The following is a 22,820-nucleotide window of genomic DNA, read 5'->3' on the forward strand; positions in this document are numbered from 1 at the left end:
TAGATTTCTATTCCAAATGACTTTATCTATAGAAAACGTTTCCAAACGGACATAAACGATTACTTTGACAAGCTGATAATTTCTTTTTTCATGTGCAGCTTTACGTCAATTTAGTCTAAACAAAACATAACACGCCAAATGTAGTAACCCTAAAAATTCAATGACTTATCTGACGAAAGCATTATTGAAATTCAGACATCACGAAATGTCCACACATGAACAATAATGCCTTCGATTAGTTTTTAAATAAAAAAAAAACTAATTCAATGCTTTTTAGAGATAAAAATGTCACAAATACGAATCTTCAAAAACATGAGTTTTGTCTGAGAGTACTTTTTTTAGAGATAATGGAATTCTTCCATTCTTACAATTCAAAAACGCTCTCCACTTCTTATAATAATAAAAAGAATCAAAATCTTTTATACAAATCGAGGTTAATTATATATTATTAATATAAATATGCCCATGATTTTTTTCTTTCTATTTTAATACAATGTAAATGGTCTGTCATAGTACAAATTAAAACAATTTTCGAAACTGTTATTTTTTTAAGAACAATGCTATGATTTAAAAATCATATTTTCTTTTTTCAGATTACTAAGAAATTCTGAGAATAACTTGAGGTAAAACCAGCTTTGAAATATTTAATCGAATTTTCAACAGTGAAATCAAATGAAAAGAAGAAAAAATGAAGATTGTATTGGAAGAAGCGAAATTGCATGTCTCAACTCAACATGAAAGCTTGATCTAGCTAAATTATATATGTTTTATAATCGTTATATTTCTTTATAATTGTTTCTGATTTATTGTTTCTAATTATTCATACTCATCAAAATGCCTCGTATAATGATTAAAGGAGGCGTTTGGAGGAACACTGAGGTAAAAAATTTTTATGCGATCCTACCTAAACTTATCCGAACATCTTTGAAAGTGTTTGTTATATTGAATTTTATATTAAATGAGGATGGATTGTATTTTTTTAGTTTATTTCATCGATACGTGTTTCGAACAAATTTCCTAAAGTATTATTTCAGTGTTTACAAAAAAACGATGAAAAATATCATTCTTGTAATTTAAAAACTGTTTCTCACGCGGAAAAAAAAAAGTCAGTAACTGACAATTGTAAGCCATTAGAATTTATAAAATTTGTGTAGTTCTATCTAATGGAGTACACATTATAAATTTTTAGCGCCATTTCTGTGAAAACATAATTTGTTTTTCTTTAATATAATTTTTATTACAGGAATTCATCTACTATTCTCTTGCTTCTAAATCTTCAGTTGCTTTTCTTCCGAATAACCTCATTATAGTCCCGAAATCTGCATTTTTAAAGAATAATAAAAAATGATTTTATCATTGGACATTTATTTATATAAGGGTGAATTATGAGAAGTGTTACAAATTTCGCAATTTTTTTTTCTTTATTGGTGCATACTTACCAAAAGTGCAGTTTATAAAAAAGTTTAAAAGTATGTTCTTTAATTTATTTTTTTAAAAAATACAATAATAGCAAATGCAAACAACTAGCCTTTATTTGTATAGTCAAAAATTACAACAATTTGGTCCTATACCTCCGTTATATGAGAGAGAGAGGTATGGGACACATATGAAATAACAATGGGACAAAGTTTGAGGATTTAAAATTGATAAGTAGTGTATTTTAATATTCTTTTCATTCAATAATTTATGGTTTTGAACATGCCAAACAAGAGTTAATTTTGAAATCTTTATTAGTGCTGTTACATCCTGAAAACTTTCATTTTCTTTTATTACTATTTCTTCTGATTGCAATATGTTATTATTTATTTTTCTCTTTCTAGATGCTTTTTTTCTTTCATATTTGTGATATTTTTAGATAAAAAAAGATAAAATTATAAATTCTTTTTTTAATTTGGAGCAACAAAAGTTTTAATAAATAACTTTTATAACTTAGCTTCACTCTTTTCATTGCTTAGTATTAATTATATACATATTATTTACCCTTGTTATACTCCTGATCAAATTTGATGATTTATATGACTATGTAAAAACTTATTGAAATGATTTAAAAATTATTGATAATAATTTTGTAATGGTGCTATCCCCTCCCAAATCTATTGAGATTTAATTAGATATTTTCTTAATGTCAATAAATTATCAGCATCTATAAATATTTGCTAAAAAAATCCCATTTAATGTTACTTTAATTTAAATCTACTTTAAAGTATTTACTAGGGTTTGACCGGTTTAAAAAAACTGGTTTTTAAAAGTAAATTTGTCACATTTGAAAACCAGTTTTTAAATTAAACTGGTTTTCTGAACACCTGGATATTCTCCTTCTTCAAAAAAACAAAAAAATATTTTGAACTTTATCGGTTGCGACCGAATTATCTAGCAGCTGAAGGCTTAGGCAACGAGATACCAATTTATTAACAAGAAAAAGTATATCTGAATTTCTGTTAAATAAACTAAAAAATTTAAGCATTGAAATAAGTTTGAAATTATTGTATGCTTTAAAAGAACGAATTCAAGAAAGAAGAAGAATTAGCAACTTTTTTGCTGTATTTGCACATTTCTAGTTCAGCGAAGAAATCTAGTGTACTTTCTTTAACTTCAAAAACCGAAATTATTGATTTATCTGGAAAGATAATGTCTAGAATATCTCCGAATTCTTTTGTGGAAACCAATTCTGATGAAAAGCAAACTGAAGAAACTTCTCATCAGAGTAATGCTTTTTTAAAAGAAGCCATAGAAAAATCAATTCAAAAGTTTCTTGAAGACCCTGAAGAAAAATTTAAAAGTCCAAAGACACTGAAAGCTGAATTTTCATCATTTGAGTGAACGAATAGAAGAACAAAAAACTTAGATTTGTTATTTGATGCCATGAAAACTATAAAACCTAGCTCAGTAGCTAGTGAACAAGTAGTTTCATTGTCAGACAATATTGTATCCAAAATAAGAACAAGAATCAGCCACCATTCAGTGTATATTTTATGTTTTTTTAAAATCCTTCTTAGGAGAAATTAAAATTAGTGAAAATAATATAAATATTATTTGAAATTTTGTTTGACTTCGTTATTTTATGTAAGTAATATATATATGTAATTCTTAATTTTTTTATACATATTTTGTCTTTGACATTGATTTCATGTTTTGTTATTTTATGTAAATTAAATTAAATATTTTTGCCAATTCTATTTTTTTTTTGACAAAAATTCATAAAATGCTTTAAACCATTTTTTTTTTTTTTTTTGAAATATTGAATTTGAAAACTGGTTTTTCAAAATATTGGTTTTTATATAAACTCTAGTATTTGCTTATGCTTAATGCATCTAATATTTATGGTTTATATATATATATATATATATATATATATATATATATATATATATATATATATATATATATATATATATATATGCATGCTTCCTTTTAAAGAAAAATGTACTTATTTATTGTTTTTTTTATTTATTTGAATAGTAGAAAATATTTTAGTGGAGAAAATATATATATATATATTTTGCTTTATTTGTGATAAACTTTCTCAATTTTCTTTTAAAAATATTTCTTTAACAGTATTAGAAATGCCTGCAAATTATTTGACTACCATAAACTTTTTATTCATTAATATTAATTTAGAATTTTTTTAAAAATATTTTAAAGATTAACTATCAAGTTATTGTCATATAAATTTTTTCGCTTTTTGTTTCCTAGTGGTTTGCTGTCAAGAAATATATTTTATTTTTATATTTATTTTGACGTATATGTTTAGAAAATGTATTTGAAGAATTTTTTTCATTGTTTTCCTTTTGAAAAGAAATGTCATCGTAGAACATTTAAACTTTTTCATGCATGTTTATATAAAGAAGTTCAAAATAATTTAATATTCATATGTAACTTCATTTATAAAATACAAAAATATTTGACATCAAGTAAAATAAACTGAAGTGATAAATGTAAGGAACAAGATAGTTTATAAACCATGACATTCTCATAGGAGGAATAGTTTTCTAGATGATTATTTTCCATTTATAAATGTATGTATGCATAATTGTCTTATATCTGTTACAGGATGAAATTTTGAAAGCTGCTGTGATGAAATATGGCAAAAATCAGTGGTCACGAATTGCCTCCTTACTTCATAGGAAATCTGCAAAACAGTGTAAAGCTAGATGGTAGTAAAAATTTAATCCATTTTATGTGATACTTCAAAAATTTTCATTAAAAATTTCAATTGAAAAGTCAAAAGTTATTAATTTAAAATTAGTTAAATTAAAGTTGAATTAATTTTTTATTCTTTAATTTGAATAAACTAATATAAAAGTTATTATTTTAAAAGATATTTATTTTTTAAAATATTAACTAAGAAGAACATTGTTCATGATTTGAACTCTTTGTCAGATAAACTGATAAATCCCCGTCTTTTTCTTTAAAAAAAAGGGAAGGGGAAAGGGGGAGAATTACATTAGAAAAATAACACAAAATATTTTTTATCTTGCTCTCTCTTATTTGGGGGGAAAATAATTGTTCTAATTTGGTTTTAATTTCTTTTTTGTTCTAACAAAAATTCAATCCATTTTATTATCAATTTTTATAACATTATTTAAATTCTGTAAAATTATACTTTTGCAATCTGTTTAATACGTTACACTAATCTAGGAGCACTAGTACTCTAGTTTTCTTAAAACATGCTCTATAACAAGCCCTTTTAAGTTGTGTTTTTGAAGGAATTCACTACTCCATATGTGTCAGAAAAATTTGTTGTAATTGTATATGTAATATCTGAAAAGTAATAAGTTGTTTAAGTATTAATAAATAATTAGTAAAAACATTAAATTAAATATACTTATTTTTAATGCAGTTGTTAGAACAGAGATGTTTTGATATCTTTATTTGCAACCTTTGAAAAATATTTTTAATTCTTTTTTAAGTAGAGTAATACAGCTTGATGTATCATTATGTTTGCTTTTTACCATTAATAATAAGATAAGAATGAAAGGAGTTCTGTTTTACTATTTGTTTATGTAAACAAACTCCTCAGATTGCTGCTTTACCTCAATTGAAACTTGGTAGTTTCATCTTTGTGTCAACCACCTGTTAACTCCTTTACATATTTAAAAGAAGTCTTTCTAATAAAAATTTTTAATAAAGAAAAAATTAATTTAATATTTTCTTGCATCTTAGAAGTATTTATCCACTTTCTGTGGATAAGAAATAAGCTTTCTAAAGTTGTATACAACTTAATTAAGCTAATAGTAAAACAGAATCCCTCCTATACTTGCCTTATTCTTAATGCTTAATGGCTTAATTTTAAGTAATTGGTAGTCTATTATTTTAAAGTGCAATAAAATATAAAATTCCAAGAATATGTTTTTGAAATTTGGTAAATTCTAAAAAGAATTATACTAAATACATACATTTTTATTTAATGTTGGCCCACCAAGTAGAGTTTTATAACATGACAACTTTCAATTTATCTTTTTATAAAGGAAATATATTTTATAAATTTCGTATAATACGCAATTTTCTTTTTGCATTTCAGGTATGAATGGTTGGATCCAAATATAAAGAAAACAGAATGGACCAGAGATGAAGAAGAAAAATTATTACATTTAGCTAAGCTGATGCCTACTCAATGGAGAACTATTGCTCCCATTATAGGGAGGACAGCTGCACAGTGTTTAGAACATTATGAATATTTGCTGTATGTTCAGTTACTTTAATAATCTTTTTTTTTTTTTTTTTTTTTTTTTCTTTTTTTCCTGAAATTATTCCATGTGTAAATAAAATGAAAAATTTGCTTAGTATTCATTTTATACTAGTTTCAGTATTAGAATGTTTATTAATGCACTACATTTTTCATTTTGTTAAAATCATTCAAAGGTATTTTATAAATCTAAACTGTTATATAGTTTTTTGGTCAAGTATTTAATTATTCAAATCATTCAGTGAATACTAATTGCAACTAATACTGGTTAAATAATGACATTGCCATTACTCTGATCCATATTATTTGTAATAAAAATTATGATTTTCATGAATTTTATCTAAAATTTAAGAATTTTATGTTTAAAGCTATAAGCAAATTTTTACTGTATTTCTGAATATTAAAGGATGCTACATAAATATTAAAAGACTACTGAGAAAAACTGCTATTTACAGCGATAGGAGGAATATATTTATATTATAAAAATATACTTGTTTCATTGTAAATTATGTTAAACAATGAAATAAAATTTACAAGTAATATGGCAAATTGTTATTGATAATTTAATTCTCATTACTGTAATATTTTTACATTCTGATTATTGATTATCACCTATTTTTAGGGAAATATTGAGTTAAACTTTAAATTAAAATGATAAATTAATTTATAAATTAAAATTTAATTAAATTTTAAGCATATTTTTGTATTTTTCTGAATTATTAAAAAAAATTATAAAGAATTAATTGTTTTTGGTGATAGTATTAATAAATCAATAAACCTTAAATATGCATTATTTTTTTTTTAAATATTGGTTTTTAATTCTGAAAAATAAACTAGTGGTTTTCCTTTTGTTAGTGGTGTGTGTGTGTGTCAATTTGTTAGATAACAAGATGATGTGATCAGTTTGTTATAAGATTTGCTAGTGGCTTCAAGATGAGTAGATCAATGAGATAATATTTTTCTTACTTTTTTTTTCTGGAATTAATTTTGATAAACAAAGTGAAATGACATACGATGAAATAGTCTGGTTTGTAAACTATGCCAGACTTGAGTTTGGAAAACAGTAATAAGATTAGTATTATTAAACTCATCCTTGAACTGGATTAAATGCTACTGAAGAGCATTGAAACATGAAATTCATTGAACAAGAAAAAATGGCAAGCATAGAACAGATGCTTTTCATGAAATGAAATTATATTGTAGCCTGAAAATTGATCAACAAAGAGCAATTTAGTTTCACAAACCTTTTTTAAAACTTTACAATTTTATCTTCATTAAATACTTTAGCTTTTTTTTTTTTTTTTTTTTTTTAATAGGATAGGTTTAGACTATTAGTTGCTTGTTATATATATTCTTTGTTTTTATCTTGAAATGCAGTATGCATGGTTGTTTTAGTTATTTTACATTGTTTCTTTCTTTCCTTATTATCTGATATTTTTATTAATTCATTTGATAACTAAGACTTTATTTTTTATAAGCAATGATGGTTCATCCTGTATTTTATCTGCTTGTAAAGATTAAGTATTTTTATACTTTTTTTTTTTCCAGTTTCAATTTGCTAGCAAATATTGAGAGAAATACTTGTAACACATTAGAAATTGTTTATAGTATTATAAAGAAATTTTATTTTTTATTTGAGTTATTGTTTTATTTTATAGAATGGCTATAATAAAAAGAAAACAAAAGACAATATTTTTTTCTTTGCTTCTGTCAGCTTTATATAAAACATTTTGCCTATTTTAGAGATCAAGCTCAAAGAAAAGAAGAAGATGGTGATATGGCTGATGATCCTCGAAAATTGAAACCTGGTGAGATTGATCCTAATCCAGAGACCAAACCTGCTCGGCCAGATCCTCAAGATATGGATGAAGATGGTAAACTGTTTTTGGTAGTTTTCAATCTGAAGTCAATTTAAAGTTACTATATCATGAATTAATTTTCTATTTTAAGATTTTTTTATATAGTAATCACTATTATCTTTTATCAAAAAAAAAAAAAAAAAATTTATTCAACATTTTTATTTTTAAGATATTCTTACTATTTTCTGATAAATTGTTTTCACTTTAAAATTGGATTTGGTAATTATATAAATTACAAGAATTTTGTTTTCATTTCTAAAAGATTTTGCTGCGTAAATTGATTTTTATAAATGTTACAATGCAAATATTTTCCCTTTATTTAAGAATATATTTGCCTTTTTCAATTCATTTTAGCGTGCATTTACTAAACTATAACTGAATTTTTTTATAATTGTGATTTTTCCAGGCTAATTCTTATGTGTGTGTGTATATATATATATATCTCTCTTGCTTCATCCAAAATATCCTATCTTTTCCCATAAAATGCATAAAATATTAATTTAGAAACAAATATCTTCAAAGAAATTTTAAAAATTTATTAATATATAAAGATGATTAAGATTAGTAATATTTTGAATTAATAAAGAATTGAAACAGTTCCATGCATATTTGAATTTAATTAAAAGCAGATTTTGTCTTAAAAAATTTACTCCTGATATATTTCCATTTTCTTTAAAAAGTCTTAAGATTTTTTTTTTTTCATTACTCTGTTTTTAATGTAATTCATTGAAGATGTCTTTATGTGGATTAAATGTTTTGACTGATTCTCATTTTCTTATAATAGAAATGGAGATGTTGTCTGAAGCACGTGCTAGGCTTGCTAATACTCAAGGCAAGAAAGCAAAAAGAAAGGCTCGTGAAAAGCAACTGGAAGAAGCCAGGCGTCTTGCAGCTCTTCAGAAGAGAAGAGAGCTGAGAATGGCAGGTATTCAGTTGGAGGCCAGAAAGAGGAAAAAAAGAACAATAGATTATAATGCTGAAATACCCTTTGAAAAGAAACCAGTACCTGGATTATATGATACATCAGAGGAAACTTATGATCCAATGCAACCTGATTACAAACGTTTAAGGCAACAGCAACTAGATGGCGAATTGAGAAGTGAAAGAGAAGAGGTACTTTTTTCATTTTTCATGTGAAATAAATAAAAAAATGTTCATATGAAATTCTTTACTTTCTTTGATTGATTGAAATATTTATTTTTTATTTTGAACTTGCTGATCAATTATTGCTTGGTATGGAAATATTTTCAATTTTATATTAATTTTGATGAAATACTTATTTAATGCTTTCTTTTGCTTCAGCAAAATTTGAACAAAAACTTTAATTATCCCATATTAAATTCAACTGTTACATTGTATGAACATCACATAATAAGCATATAAAAGCATATTTAGTATTATAGCTAAATGGATACAAAAATAAATGCATTTTTATGTGTATAATTAAAAAAATTCTGATTGTCTGTAATTTTATTTTTTAGTTAAAATGAGAATATTAGTTTGAATAAATTTTATTGTTTTGCATTTCCAAAATATTTTGTTCATTAAGAACTTGAATGGCTCAGTTCCAGCTCTTAGTATTAATATATATTTTAATACTTTGGGTATGAAAAATGCTGTATTTTTTAGTTGACATATTTTCAAGATAGTATACATTGAATGTATGTTTAGGAATGGAAAATGGTATTAAATATATTATACATACTGATTTATGTTAATATTTTATACATACTGAGATGTTAAATATTTTAATTTTATCTTGAATAGAGTAAGAGCAATTTTTCATAAATTAAGGTTTTATGCTCAAACAGTTTTAGACTTATAACCTCCCGAAATGACCACATGTGGTTGTAAAATAATTGAACTTCAGGAAATGAAAGATTTTAATTGTCTATTCTGCAGACAAAACAAGTTTACCAAATGATATATTGTCTGATCTTTCTGATTTTCCCCATTCCATATACTGCATTTTTATATGTATATCGGTCTGCTGCAATTACATGGGTTCAATAATTCAATTCTTTTTAAAATATCAAAAAGCTATGTAGCATTACATTACTTTCCATATTGGTTCTTCTTATAATTAAAGTTTTAAAAGTAAATTGATGATTCAGATATTATTATAACTGAAAATAAATCTCATTCAGTTAGAATATAAGGTAATATTAAAGCCACACAAAAAAACATAGTTCTCAACTTTTCTTTTTTTTCTTTTTGAAATTATTGTGAATACACTGAGATTTAAATTTGTCATAGAATTAGAGAGAGAAAAATTATATTTAGAATCAAAAGTGTTTATCTTTAAAATTGGCCAACTCTATGACATGGAATGAATTTATATGTGTCCAAGTTAGCTGAAATATATCAAAATAAATTGTCTTCCTTCGCATGATATTGGGATATTGAATGGCCTGAAACATATATTCTGTTCTCTCATATATTTCAGAATTTAGTTAAGGTAATGATGAACATTTGATGAATATTAGCCATATTTTGAAAACATTACGCTTCATTTTTTTTTTTTTTTAATTTTAGAGAGAAAGGAAGAAAGATAAGCAGAAATTAAAAAATCGAAAAGAGAATGATATACCATCAGCCATGTTGGCTGGAAATTTTGAACCTGCAAAGAAAAGGAGCAAATTAGTATTACCAGAACCTCAAATTTCAGATGCTGAGTTAGAACAAGTAAGTAAAATGTTTAACTGTTAAAAATTATGTATATTTTTTTATTATTTTATATAAAATATTTATTTATGAATTAAAATGCTGAGATTCTATTAAAGCCACATTGAATTTTTCCCTTGAATTTCAAAAATGTATAATTTTTTTAATATAATGTTCATTAACTTTGTCATCATTTTTAATATTTTTTTCTTTATTTTAAATACAATAAAAAAACTTCCCCTCCTGACATTTATTAAAATAAGTTGAATTGCAATATAAGAATAGGAAACATTATATATTACATATTATTTTATGGTTAGATTAAATTCCTTCCATTTTATAATCCCCCTCTACAAATATAAAGATAATAAAAGTGTAAAGGAGAGAGAAATTAGTGTATAAGCTCTTGCTGAAAAATATTTTCATTTTTATGATAAGTTATTTTACTAAAATAAAAACAAACAATGTAATTAATTTTTCAAATGTTTTATATCTTCATCTTGAATGTATCTAAATTTCAATGCATTTAAAAATATTTTAAACTGTTATATATAGAATTAATTTTAAAATGTTGTTATGGAACTTTTTGACTATGCAATTAAATAATTAATATCTTCAATACCTACTGCATATATATTTTTATTTAATATGATTTTACTTTATACTTAATTTTTGTCTGTACTTTATACATTTTATAAGAAATATATATATATATATATCTTCTTATTTTTTTTCCTAACAGTCATCTTTAAAAACAAAAATTATGGTAATGAAATGTTAAGTTTTTAAATTTTAACCTCAACTATGTATAATCTTATTTTTATTCATTCAGTAATTAATCTGTAGTATCAGTTTTTTTTATACTGAAATTAATAATAGTTGTGAATTTTGACCCAGTTCTATCTGTTTTATCTTAATTCTTATATTTATTACCTAATTAATTTTCCTCAAAGCATGTTAGTAAAGGATTCTCTTTTAAAACAAATATATTATGCAATATTTAAAGAAAGTACTTTTTTCAATTTCTTGTTTCTTAACTTACTTATACATACTTAAAACTTGTACAAATTAAAAATTTGTTAAAAACCTTTTATATGAAAATTTCAGCTATCTATGGATTGTTAAAAGTACCCAAAAATATTTATTGTAGGTTGTGAAATTGGGAAAAGCCAGTGAAACTGCCAGGGAAGCTGCTGAAGAATCTGGTAGTAAAGTATCGGAAACTTTGTTGCCAGATTATACTTTAACTCCTGCTGGATTAAATGCACGAACCCCTCGCACACCAGCTTTGAGCAGGGATTCTATTCTTATGGTAATCTTCATTTTTAAAACATTGTATATTTTTTTTAATGTTTTTAACTTTATATCATTCTATTATATTAAAATTTTGATGTGTGTTCTGAAGTTTTTAAGTATTTGGTTTATTTTATCAGTGTGTGTGTTTGTGTTTGTTTGTTATTTGCATTTTTAAAAGACAAAATAATTTAATAAAATTTTGTAAGAACAATGCATACTTTTTTTATTATAATACTTAAATTCGGAAATATATGAATACTGATTTTAATTCCTTATTTCAAAAAATTCCTGGGGTTAAGAGAAAATAAAGTATGTAAAGAACAAATAAAACGTATTCAAATTACTAGTATCAAATTCTTTAAAAAGGGGGTGAGGAGAAGGAAAAACACAATATAATCAAACACAGCTTGGCTCTTTAGCTTTCCATTACATTCTTGTTTCTAATATCTCTCCAAATATTTTTTATTATTTTTTTAAATCAGAATGTAAGATTTTTTAGAATTTTTATCATCAGTTCTATTAAGATTTTACCACTGCTTTCAGATATATTTTGTATACTTCCCTTTTTAATTGTTAGTTTTGACTTTAAGTTTATTTTGACAAGAAAACCCTATTTAAAAGTGTGAAAAACACCAAAGAAGATGCATTGTTTGTTCACAAACTGTACTAAGTAAAGAAAAAAGCAATTTCATGCTTGTTTATCATGCAATGTAGGACTTTGTATTTCTCTGTGCTTTGAGATTTACTATATTCAGATTCCTTTTTTATTTTCATTATTTTTTTATAAATAGTTTATTTTATATTTTTTATTAATTTTAAAATTTATTAATGCATTTTTCTGTTGAAACTTCTGAATAATTTGAATGGTTTTTGAAAAATTAATTCTCAAGGTAAATTAATTTTTAAAAATATTTTTTTAATGTAAATAAAAGGTAAACAATTTTAATTTTACTAATTTTAATATGTATGAAAGTAACTAATATTTATAATGGTATCACAACTTATGACATTAGGACTTTTTTTTGTGTGTGTAGAACAGGTTTTTTTTTTTTTTTTTTTTTTTTTGAGTTTGGCAATGCAAAAACTGTGGGATGGATTCTTTTCATTTTCAGTCTGATCCAAGTGAACATCTTAAATTGTGGAGCCCTGTCACCAAAAGATTAAAAGATTTTTTGATGATTAAAATTTTTCTTGTTTGTTCTTGATGTGTCAAGAATAAGAATTGCATAAATATATTTTTAAATTTGCATTTTGTTGTTCTTGTTTATCGACTGTTCATATAAAAGTCAGTTTTAAAAATTTAAAGAATTTCTTAAAGAAGATAACAAGCTTGATAAAATAATTGTTCTTATTGTAAAAATATATTAATTTGAAAAAAAATATTTGAGATTTTCTTTAGACAGTGAAAATTTGCAATTTATTTGTGAGAGTCAGCATCATATTGAAAAATTTATCGGATGATTAAACTTTCAAAAATAATATGACACATTGCTTATGTATTCCTTTTTTTTATCAATACTGGAAGAACATGGAAATCTTTAGTTTATTTTGACAGTTAAAAGTTGATTCTATATTTCATTGTTGAAAAAATTAATGAAGTTTTGATTTGCTTCCCATTTATTAGCATTTTGTAATATATTTTTTCCCTGGTATATTTACAATCCTGATATTTTTATGTCTTGTTACAGGAAGCGCAAAATCTCATTGCTTTGACAAATGTAGATACACCTTTAAAAGGAGGACTTAATACTCCTCTTCATGAATCAGATTTCAGTGGAATAACACCTAGAAAGGAAGTTGTTGCAACTCCAAACAACTTAATAACTACTCCATTTCGAGCATCAGTGCATGGTTCAGGTAGGTCATATGAATTTGTAAATTTTGAATACTGATTTTGTAAATTTCAGCATTATCATTTCAGTATTTATTTATGGGAAATATTTAATATTCCCATGAAATTTTAAAAAATAAAATAGCTGTTACTTTTTTGCATTCAAAACTTTTAAATTGTCATTTTTAATTTAGATTTTCTAATTTTTTTTCTTACAAAAATTTTTAAATTAAGGTTTTTAATTAAATTTTTGCTGTGTAACTTAAAAGCGCACTGTTAGTTCTTAAATAAAGGTGTCTTTTTCTTTTAGGTGTAACTCCTGGTCGAACTCCTGGCTTGAAATCTTCCAGAGAAATGACACCTGGTACCACGCCTTTGAGAGACAAATTAAATATTAATCCGGAAGATCATCTTGGATTTGAGGATGTTCTATCAGCACAAAATTACAAGGTAATTTATTATTAATAAAGATTCAACTTTGCTGCTTTTTATTATCTTTATCTTAATTCTGTTGTAATGTATAAATAGAAGTTATTTTAAATTATATATACTTGGTGCTTGAACAGAACTTTACTACCAATGGTGTGTTAATTAAATTTTATTTGGATAAATGTAAAATAATTTTTTTCCCTTTTTTATAAAATTTTTATTCTTTCTCTATAATATGTATTTTCATTTTTAGTTCATGAATGCATTGCCTAGGATATTTAATTTAAGGACTCTCAGAATGCATTTAAGAATTTAATTGCAATTTTGTACTAGTTAGTTTTGGCTCTTTAGAATACACAATTTTAATTAAATATAAATTAATTAAAAATTTCTTGGGCATTTAATCATGCTATTAAGTTAAATTTAGATTATTTGAAGATGGATAATTTATATATATATATATATTTTTTAAAGGATACATTTAGTGCATCATGATCTTTTATTCATATTTCATGGACTGCTAATTTAAGCTATTCAGTGATATAAGTGAAATAACAGACTAAATGAATTCATATATATACACACAACCTTATTTTAATTTAAATTCTAATTAATTCCCACTTTTTAGCTTTAATTACTCCATGTTACATATTCTAAAATTTTCTTTTGTTTCTTTTTATATTTCTTGATCCAAATCCTACTTTTTTATTTAATTATTTCTAACATGCACTCTACAGAATTGTCGCGTTTGAACTTTCCATACTCTGAGTGAAGGGATAAAATTCATAATGCTTATGACATAATTTCAAAGATACCTATGATTCCCTTTCCTAATTCCTATTAGAATCACTGAGTAAAATCACTATCAGAAAAGCTTCTCTCACTTCTGGTTATGTATTCGGAATCCTTAGGGGTCATGAATAATTTTAACAATAATTTGTTCATAGGAGTGATCCCTTTGTACAAATCATGCTTACCATTGAAATATAAATTGAATTTAACTATAAATTTATCTTCTTTCAGCCATGCATCTGCAAAATTATGTTTCACACACACACATACAATATATTGCTGCTATGCTTATAAGCTTGCTGAGAAGACAGGCTTTTCATTTTAAGTGTGTTTAGAGATAAATGTTTTTTTAATATAATTTTTAATGATATTTTATTAAAAACTTTTAGAACATTTGTGAAGTTCGGTTTTAAAAATGAATAATTACAATGAATAAATTTTATGTAATTATGTTAGCAAATTTTTATGTTGTAAAAAGTATGTCCCTTTAGAAGATGCATGAAATTCACATTATTGGAAGTTAAATAATGTTCTCAGGATATTAGATATTTTTAAGAAAAATGTAAACTTATGTTTTCTTTAACTTTTCAAAGGCTGAAAGCAGAAATATGTTGAAAGAAGCTTTATCTTCGCTTCCTGCTCCCAGAAATGACTATGAGATTGTTGTTCCAGAAGATGAACAACCACCAGGTGAAAAAGAACAAGCTGAAGCACCTGTGGTTATGGACCAAGCTGATGTTGATCATCAAAAGCAATTGGAACAAAAAGCATTGAGTATGTTAGATAAGATTTTAATCTTCAAAAAAAGCATATTTTTGAAAAGAAGATGTCCAGTCATAAATGATTTATTTATTGGACCATGAGATGTATTCTCTATTATTCTGCTTAGATAATATGAGAAATTCATTGGAATAATATTTTAACTAATTTTAAAATAGAAAAAAATATGAAAATTCACTTTTGTATAATGAATAGCCAGGATAACTTTTACTAAAAGTATTAAACTTTTTTTAATCTTAAAAAATAAAAATGATTCTTGTTCTTTTTTCTCAAAAGATTCTCAATTTTTAAATTGTAAATAAAATATCCTTTTCTTTGTAGACTCATGAAATAAATTATGTTTTGTAAAAAGTGTTCTTTGAAAAGAGGATTAAAATGTTTTTTTCCTTTTTTAAAATTAAAATAATAATAATAATTTTTGACAGAACACATTTTTTTGCACAAATGATCTTAAATAAAAAAAAAATTTAAGAAAAGAATAACATTTAAAGCATATTCTAGCTTTGAAAATTGCAATAGTTACCTGCTAATAGCTGCCATTGCCCATTCCATGGATGCAATGGTGGTAGATATATTACTTGGAAATTTCAATCTTATTAAAAGTATTTCTATAAAAATTGAATATTGAATTAAAAATTTTTCAAATAAATATATATCTGAGAAAACAATGAAAGCTTTCTATGTACTTTGATTCTGAATTATTGATTAAAAACATAAAACTGTTGCTATAAAAATTGTATTTTTTAACCATATGTCTTCATTTCTTCTTAACTAATAATTTTTGCCAATTATTTTTTTTATTAATGTTTGTTTAAGACATTACAAAGATTTAACTGTTGTTTAGAATTTAATTTTCTCTTTGGTTTATTTATAGTGGAAGCAGAAAGGAAAAAACAGTCAACTGCTGTACAAAGAGATCTTCCACGACCATCTGATGTCAATTCTAATATATTGAGACCTTCTCATTGTGATCCTCCTTTAACTGAACTTCAAAAAGCAGAAGAACTTATTAAGCAGGAGATGTTAGTGATGTTGCACCATGATGCTTTAAAACATCCTTCTCAGATACCTGGCTCTGGTAAAAAACCCCAACAGCCACGTTCTAATGTTGCCCATCATACTGCTTATCTTGAGAGGCATCCATATGTTGAATTTGGTGAAGAAGATATTCAAGAGGTAATTGAAAATATTTTTTTCTATTAACCTATATTAGTCTTTTTATTTTGGAGAATATTCTATAGTTTTGATTTTATCACTCTTTTAATGTTGAGTAAAAATGTTTTTAAATTACAATAATCTTTGTTCATAGTGATCAGGTATGTAGCAGTTAGTAGGTTGTCTTGGTCAAAATAACAGGGAAGGGATATCCTGTATCTTAAGTACATAAAAAAAAAAGTGCTTGCAGTGATTTCAAGGTAGATGGAAAGTCAAAGATTACAAGACTTGGTTTTCTATTGATCATTAAATTTATTTAAAATATCCTTTTCCTATCTTTTCTGCAATACTCTACCTTCTACTTCTTGGGCTGTCAGCTGTCATCAAAGGACATGGCCTGTTTTCTGACAAGCAAACATCGAGTGATGGATTTAAAAATGCAATCTTCTCAAAGAGTCTTAGTAACTTTCCAAATTAAGTCAGTGAGGGCCTATGAGTATGCTGAACATTTCCTAACCATTGGTGATAAGTGGCAGTGATATTGAATCTGCAGTGTGGAAGAATAACATTTTGACTCAAAAGTAATATGAAAAGAATGAAGATGTGGAAAATACATTGACAAAGGAGTTTCTTAAAGTGAGAGGAAAGAGCACATGGTTGAGTGGGTTATTGCTTTGCCAGAAAGCTGGATTTAACCCTTTTTTTTTTTAAATAACTTTGTTATTTATGAAGCTATAACAACAGATGGGATGTGAAACATGAGAAAACTCGTAAGCGGTTTTTAATGTGTTAAGATGTGGCATGAAGCAAAGTACTATTATGATTCTGCTTATTAATATTGTAATTCAAAAAAAATATTTTTTATCCTTTGTATCCCCTTTTTCAAATTCATTATTGTGATATTATTTTATTAGACAATTGTATAAATTTGCTGTGTTTCTTGCTATTATATCATTATCTGGTGCAGCATTGCCAAGTCTGGCTCTTCTGCTTAGAAAAACCAAACTAACTAACTAACATTATCGTTATCTAATTTCTATTTATTTTCTCTGCATTTTTTAAATTGTTTTATCATTTTCAGTTGTATTTTCATAAAATTTACTTCAATTTTTCAAATTTATATACATACATATTTTATTTAAAACATATATATTTTATTTTTATTGCAAGACATTATGTAACAAATGTAGTAAATTATAATACTAGAATTGTTTCTTCTTTTGTAAGTGACATTAATTTACATTCGAATAAACAAAAAGGAATTTGTTAAACCATATGCTAATTTGAATAAAAAGTAACTTGTAATCTTTGTCTAGGTAAACTGTGTGATGCATGAATGTTCCCAAGAGAGTAATAAGTTTTTTTTCTTTGTAAATTTTTTGATAGTTGCCCCTATTAATGAAATTAAGTTAAAAGGAAATTGCTTGTTGATAGCTTTGGATAAGTCATTTATAGTTTAAATATACTTTGCTTTGTATATTATGGAGCATTATATTTTCATTTTATAAATTTTTATATTTTATTTGTTTTTTTTTCTTTTAGGCAACACATTTGCTTAAAGATGAAATGGAAGTTGTGAAGAAAGGTATGGGTCATGGTGATCTTAGCTTAGAAGCTTATACTCAAGTGTGGGAAGAATGTTTGGCTCAAGTTTTATTTTTACCCTCTCAGAACAGATATACCAGAGCCAATCTGGCCAGCAAAAAAGATAGAATTGAGTCATTGGAGAAAAGATTAGAGGTATGGTATATATGGTTATGGATTTACTTCACTTCACTACTACTAAGTTCGTAAAGTCACCGGGTTCATTTGTAGTGGGTGTTAGGTGTGAAAACAATCAGCAGTACTCAGTAAAAAACAACAACAACATTTATTTAACCCAAAGACAATAAATATTTTCAGCCGAGATGAACACACAGCAGCTATAACTGACAGTATCCCACAAGTCGTAATTCGATAGTAACAATGACCACAGCACACAAAGTGGCCAGACAGTATTCAGCAGGAGAGGGAATTTTCAGAGCTTCGCTCTACAGTCTGAAATTCTTCACTGTTTCCTCGCTTTAGCTGTATCCAACTGCCAACTCACTACCACATGACTGGCTACTTCACACACAACTTGATGCTGCTTCCACAATGGACAACATGACTCTGCACACTGCTCAGTTCAGCAATAGCTTGGGCTCCACAATAATGTAATTTTATGTTTAATGAAACAGTTGGAACTTCAAGATAGCAATGCAATTTTTTGTTGAAAACTAGGAGGAAAATGAAAAATACCGCTGAAATTCAGCAAAAATTCATACAAGTATTAAATTGGTATCATTAATAAGACAACTTTTTAAATTTTAACACAATGTAAAATTTGTTTTTGTGCCATATTTTTTTTTTAAATTATCATGAGAAAATCTGAAAATTTTGCTTAATTTTTAATTAAAATTTCAAAAAAACAAAAAAAAATGTTAGATATGCATATTTGCTCCCACCAAAGTATAAAATGCCAACTTTTTGTTAGCTTTAAGTCGATCACTTTCACTTATAGAACAGCAATGCACACACACATTCTTGTTTGTAGAGATATATGTGATGCAAAGTAAAATAATTTTTGTTTAATGCTCTTCTAAAGATCAGTTTTTAGGTTTAAGTATACATTTGTAAAAAAAAAAAAAAAAAAAAAAAAAATCTAAACATTTTATCTAAATATTTTCAAAATTATATATCAGCTTCTTATGCAATATCTACATGAATATATAAATTTCAGCTCTTAAACTGTACTTAGTGGTTATGTATTGAATTTTCTAAACTGTTTTTTTACAGCAAAACCGAAACCAGATGACTAAAGAAGCTAAAAGAGCTGCTAAAATTGAAAAGAAACTACGAATTTTGCTTGGAGGATACCAGGTTAGTTAATGCTTATGTGTGACTTTATATGAGAGTTACAATTTGTATTTAAATTTTGTTTTATAAAATCTATACTTAATTTAAAACTTGTATTAATTTTTAAAAAAAGTCAAAAGTTTAATTGAGAAAAATATTTTATAATTCAATGATTTTCATATTTTTCTTAAGAATGAGTCTGGAAATGTATCCCTTTTACGAATGAGCAATAATATTGTCTAAAACTTTTTACTGCTCTTCACTTGATTGTGTGTGTATGTGAATATAATGATTACAATTTTCTTTTGTCATTGAATGACAATTATTAGGTTAAAATCATACTAAATTTTAACTGAAGCTGGTGATTATTTTAATAAATTACAGCATCTTAATAGGATTAGCAATTGGAACATATCTATAACCAATCAGTATAGATTAGGCTTATTTACCCTCCCCCCTCAAAAGAGTGGATAGTGTAAGGGCAAAAACTATGAAAAGAAAAAAAAAATTAAGGTAATTATTCTTTTCTTAATGTACTTCTATTTATTTTAGTCTAGAAATCAAGCTCTAATGAAGCAACACCAAGATTTAGTTGAACAAGTTGAGCAAACTCATTTGGAGCTGAATACTTTTAAAGCTCTACAAGAACTTGAAAATTTGGCCATCACAAAAAGAGTTGAAGTACGTTTTATTATTATTATTAAAGTTATATATTCAGATCTAGCTTTATAATTGTATATTGTTCATTAAAAAAACTAACTATAGGATTGCTGATGTATGTATTAAAATGCCTCCTGCCATTTAATATTTTTTCTTTATTTAGAAGACCATCTTCTTTATGCTTTACATTGTTAAAGGTTTGAAAATTTAGAATATTTATATATGATAATTTGAAGGCTTGAGAATTAACCATTTATTTTTTATTGCTATATAATCGAAGTTACCTTTATTTTGTTTGCACAATTTCATTATTTTTGTGTTGTTATATGATTTGCTTTTATTCTTATTCTTTGCCATAAGGATGACATTCATTGCCCCAGATTCTGACAGGAATCTTGTTTGTATACTGATTTCAAATTTACGAAGGTTTTCTTTTGGACTGTTATGTCATCACTTTGACTATAAGGAATATTAAGTGAGAAATGCAGTAGAAAGGAACCAAAAAAAATGTTTCTTTGTCCAGTTTTTTCTTTTTCTTTTTCTGGTTTTATTTCCATATTAAAGTTTACCTCTTTATTTAAAGTTATGTTCTTTATTTGACAGTCAAGTCTTCATTTTAATTTGATAAAATAATATTTAAATGATTTAATTAGTTTTGCACAGTTCTGAATAAAAATAATTTATCTACACTCTTTAAAAATTCAAATGAATCCAGATGGAATTCTTTAACAAAATTTCGTAAATTACATTTTATTTTAATTCTGCATATATATTTTTTAATTCAGCAATTCAAGCATATATATATATATATATATATATATATATATATATATATATATATATATATATATATATATATATATATATATATATATATAGTGAAATTTTATGCATAAATATATGTATGACATTAGGAGTTATTCTTTTATTTTTTGCTTGTCATAATAATTCATTAAAATGCTTTATTTTATTAGAGAAAATTCAAAATGTAGAAAATATTAATAATATGCTATTTAATCTCCTACATTACTCAGATTAAAATAATTCATTGATTTATTTGAAAAGATTTTTGTTTTAGGAACATACTTAATTTGCTGATACACAGAATAGTAAATAAAAGTTATAGATTTTAAAATTTTGAATAGTAAATTTAACTCATCATCTGTTAACTTAGGCAAAACAAGTTCAAAATGAGTCTCAGCCATCAAATGTATCTTTTAAAAAAGAAAATATCTATTAAAGTTGTGCTTTTAAATTATTCATGGTGATTATAAAAATTAAAAAAAAATGATAATACTAAAATATTATTTTTTTAAAGTAAGTTTAGTACAACCTTTCAAACTTTAAGATATTTGTCTTGCAATTAAAGAAGAGACATACTGTTAGTGAATGTAAATTCAATTGAAAATTCAGAGGCTTTTAAAAAATAAATTCGATCAATTTATTGATTTCAAAATGCTGAATTCTATTTGAGTCAGAAATTAGGAGTTAATGAGTGAGGATTTTTTCCTAAACATTCTGCATGATGATGATCTGTTATTGCTTATACTGTGTGTTTATAATTTGATGAAAACTAAAATTTATAACCATGATATGAGAAAACTTAGAATGAAAGATTTTTATCTGGATTTTGGATTTTTTCTTATATATATGTAATGAAATATTGGCCTGTATTGATTAGAGGTCTTGGATCTTCAGAATGATGAAACATGCAGTTCCTTTCTCAAAGTTAAGAGAAACTTCGTACTCCCCCCCCCCCCCCTGCTGGAAGCATATATTCTTTAAGGTTTTGTTTGTAAAAGCTGATACTACTTAATCATTGACTATTAATCATTTCTATATTTTCTATGTAAGAATTGAGGATACATATTTTATTTGGAAAAATTGGGCAAATTGCAATAGCTGTTCTTGAATTTAATGAATAGACAATTCTAAGAATTTCAGTATTGAAAAAGCTAATTGAAAAACTGCAAATCTATTAAAGTGCTAGCATATTGCAAAACTTAGAATACTGGTACATTTTTATTTCTGTTATATATTTTTATTTCTATTATATAATAGTGTCTATATGTAATGTTTCCAATTATCAAAATGTATATTTAAAAAAATTATGTGTTGTATCTTTATGGATTAATATATGAAATGCTATTTTAAAAATTCGTTTAAAATTACAAATATTTTTAAAGCAAAAATATTCAATTCTAAATATTTTTTCTTTCTCTTTGTTTCAGTCCTTGACTGAAGATGTGAACAGGCAAGTTGAAAGAGAAAGAATGTTGCAAAAGAAATATGAAGAACTGCTGTTTAAGAAAACTAAATTAGAGGGTGAACTTGAAGTAGCTTGTAGCAAAGTCTGAATTTCATAATATACCAATAAGTATTTTGGTGTTTTATGTTTGTAAATATGCATTTAAATTTATTGTTATAATTACAAGTTAGTTATCTCCTCTTTTTTGTTATTTTTATTCACATGAATTGTAAGTGGATGCTTTTATTTCTGGATCATGTATTTTTAAAAAGAGGCATCAATCTAAATCTTAATTAATGAAGTCTTGTTTCCACATTATTACCATTGTAAAAAGTATTGGAAATAATAAATTCATTTTTCATTAGTATGTTTACTACATATGTGCATTTTTGTGTATCTTAATATATATATATATATATATATATATATATATATATATATATATATATATATATATATATTATCTGTTAAAATAATTCATAATGTTAAGGAAAGCCAAGTACATCAGTAAAATGTTTTTAAAAAATAATTTTTAAAAATTTA

At 25.0% G+C, this 22,820-nt stretch overlaps 1 protein-coding gene across 1 annotated transcript; it reads left to right on the top strand.

The window, feature by feature from the left end:
* The first annotated feature begins 689 nt into the window (after window positions 1-689).
* Window positions 690-22,644, top strand: LOC129968158 (cell division cycle 5-like protein). The gene is made up of 15 exons (XM_056081979.1): window positions 690-879; window positions 4,051-4,154; window positions 5,522-5,683; window positions 7,430-7,560; window positions 8,330-8,658; window positions 10,081-10,230; window positions 11,360-11,521; window positions 13,194-13,362; window positions 13,647-13,786; window positions 15,151-15,331; window positions 16,212-16,513; window positions 18,035-18,232; window positions 19,310-19,393; window positions 19,922-20,050; window positions 22,261-22,644. Exons 1-15 carry the CDS (start codon window positions 835-837, stop codon window positions 22,384-22,386), a joined length of 2,412 nt encoding a protein of 803 aa, XP_055937954.1. The 5' UTR covers window positions 690-834; the 3' UTR covers window positions 22,387-22,644.
* The last annotated feature ends 176 nt before the right edge of the window (window positions 22,645-22,820 follow it).

The sequence above is a fragment of the Argiope bruennichi genome, chromosome 5, assembly GCF_947563725.1.
Source record: "Argiope bruennichi chromosome 5, qqArgBrue1.1, whole genome shotgun sequence".
NCBI lineage: Eukaryota > Metazoa > Arthropoda > Arachnida > Araneae > Araneidae > Argiope > Argiope bruennichi.

Bases quoted from the DNA above. Each gene is read 5' to 3' on its own strand.
- LOC129968158 (XM_056081979.1), top strand. From the start codon at position 835: ATGCCTCGTATAATGATTAAAGGAGGCGTTTGGAGGAACACTGAG. The intron at 4,155-5,521 runs GTAGTAAAAATT...TTTGCATTTCAG, and splicing joins AAACAGTGTAAAGCTAGATG to GTATGAATGGTTGGATCCAA. The intron at 5,684-7,429 runs GTATGTTCAGTT...TGCCTATTTTAG, and splicing joins GAACATTATGAATATTTGCT to AGATCAAGCTCAAAGAAAAG.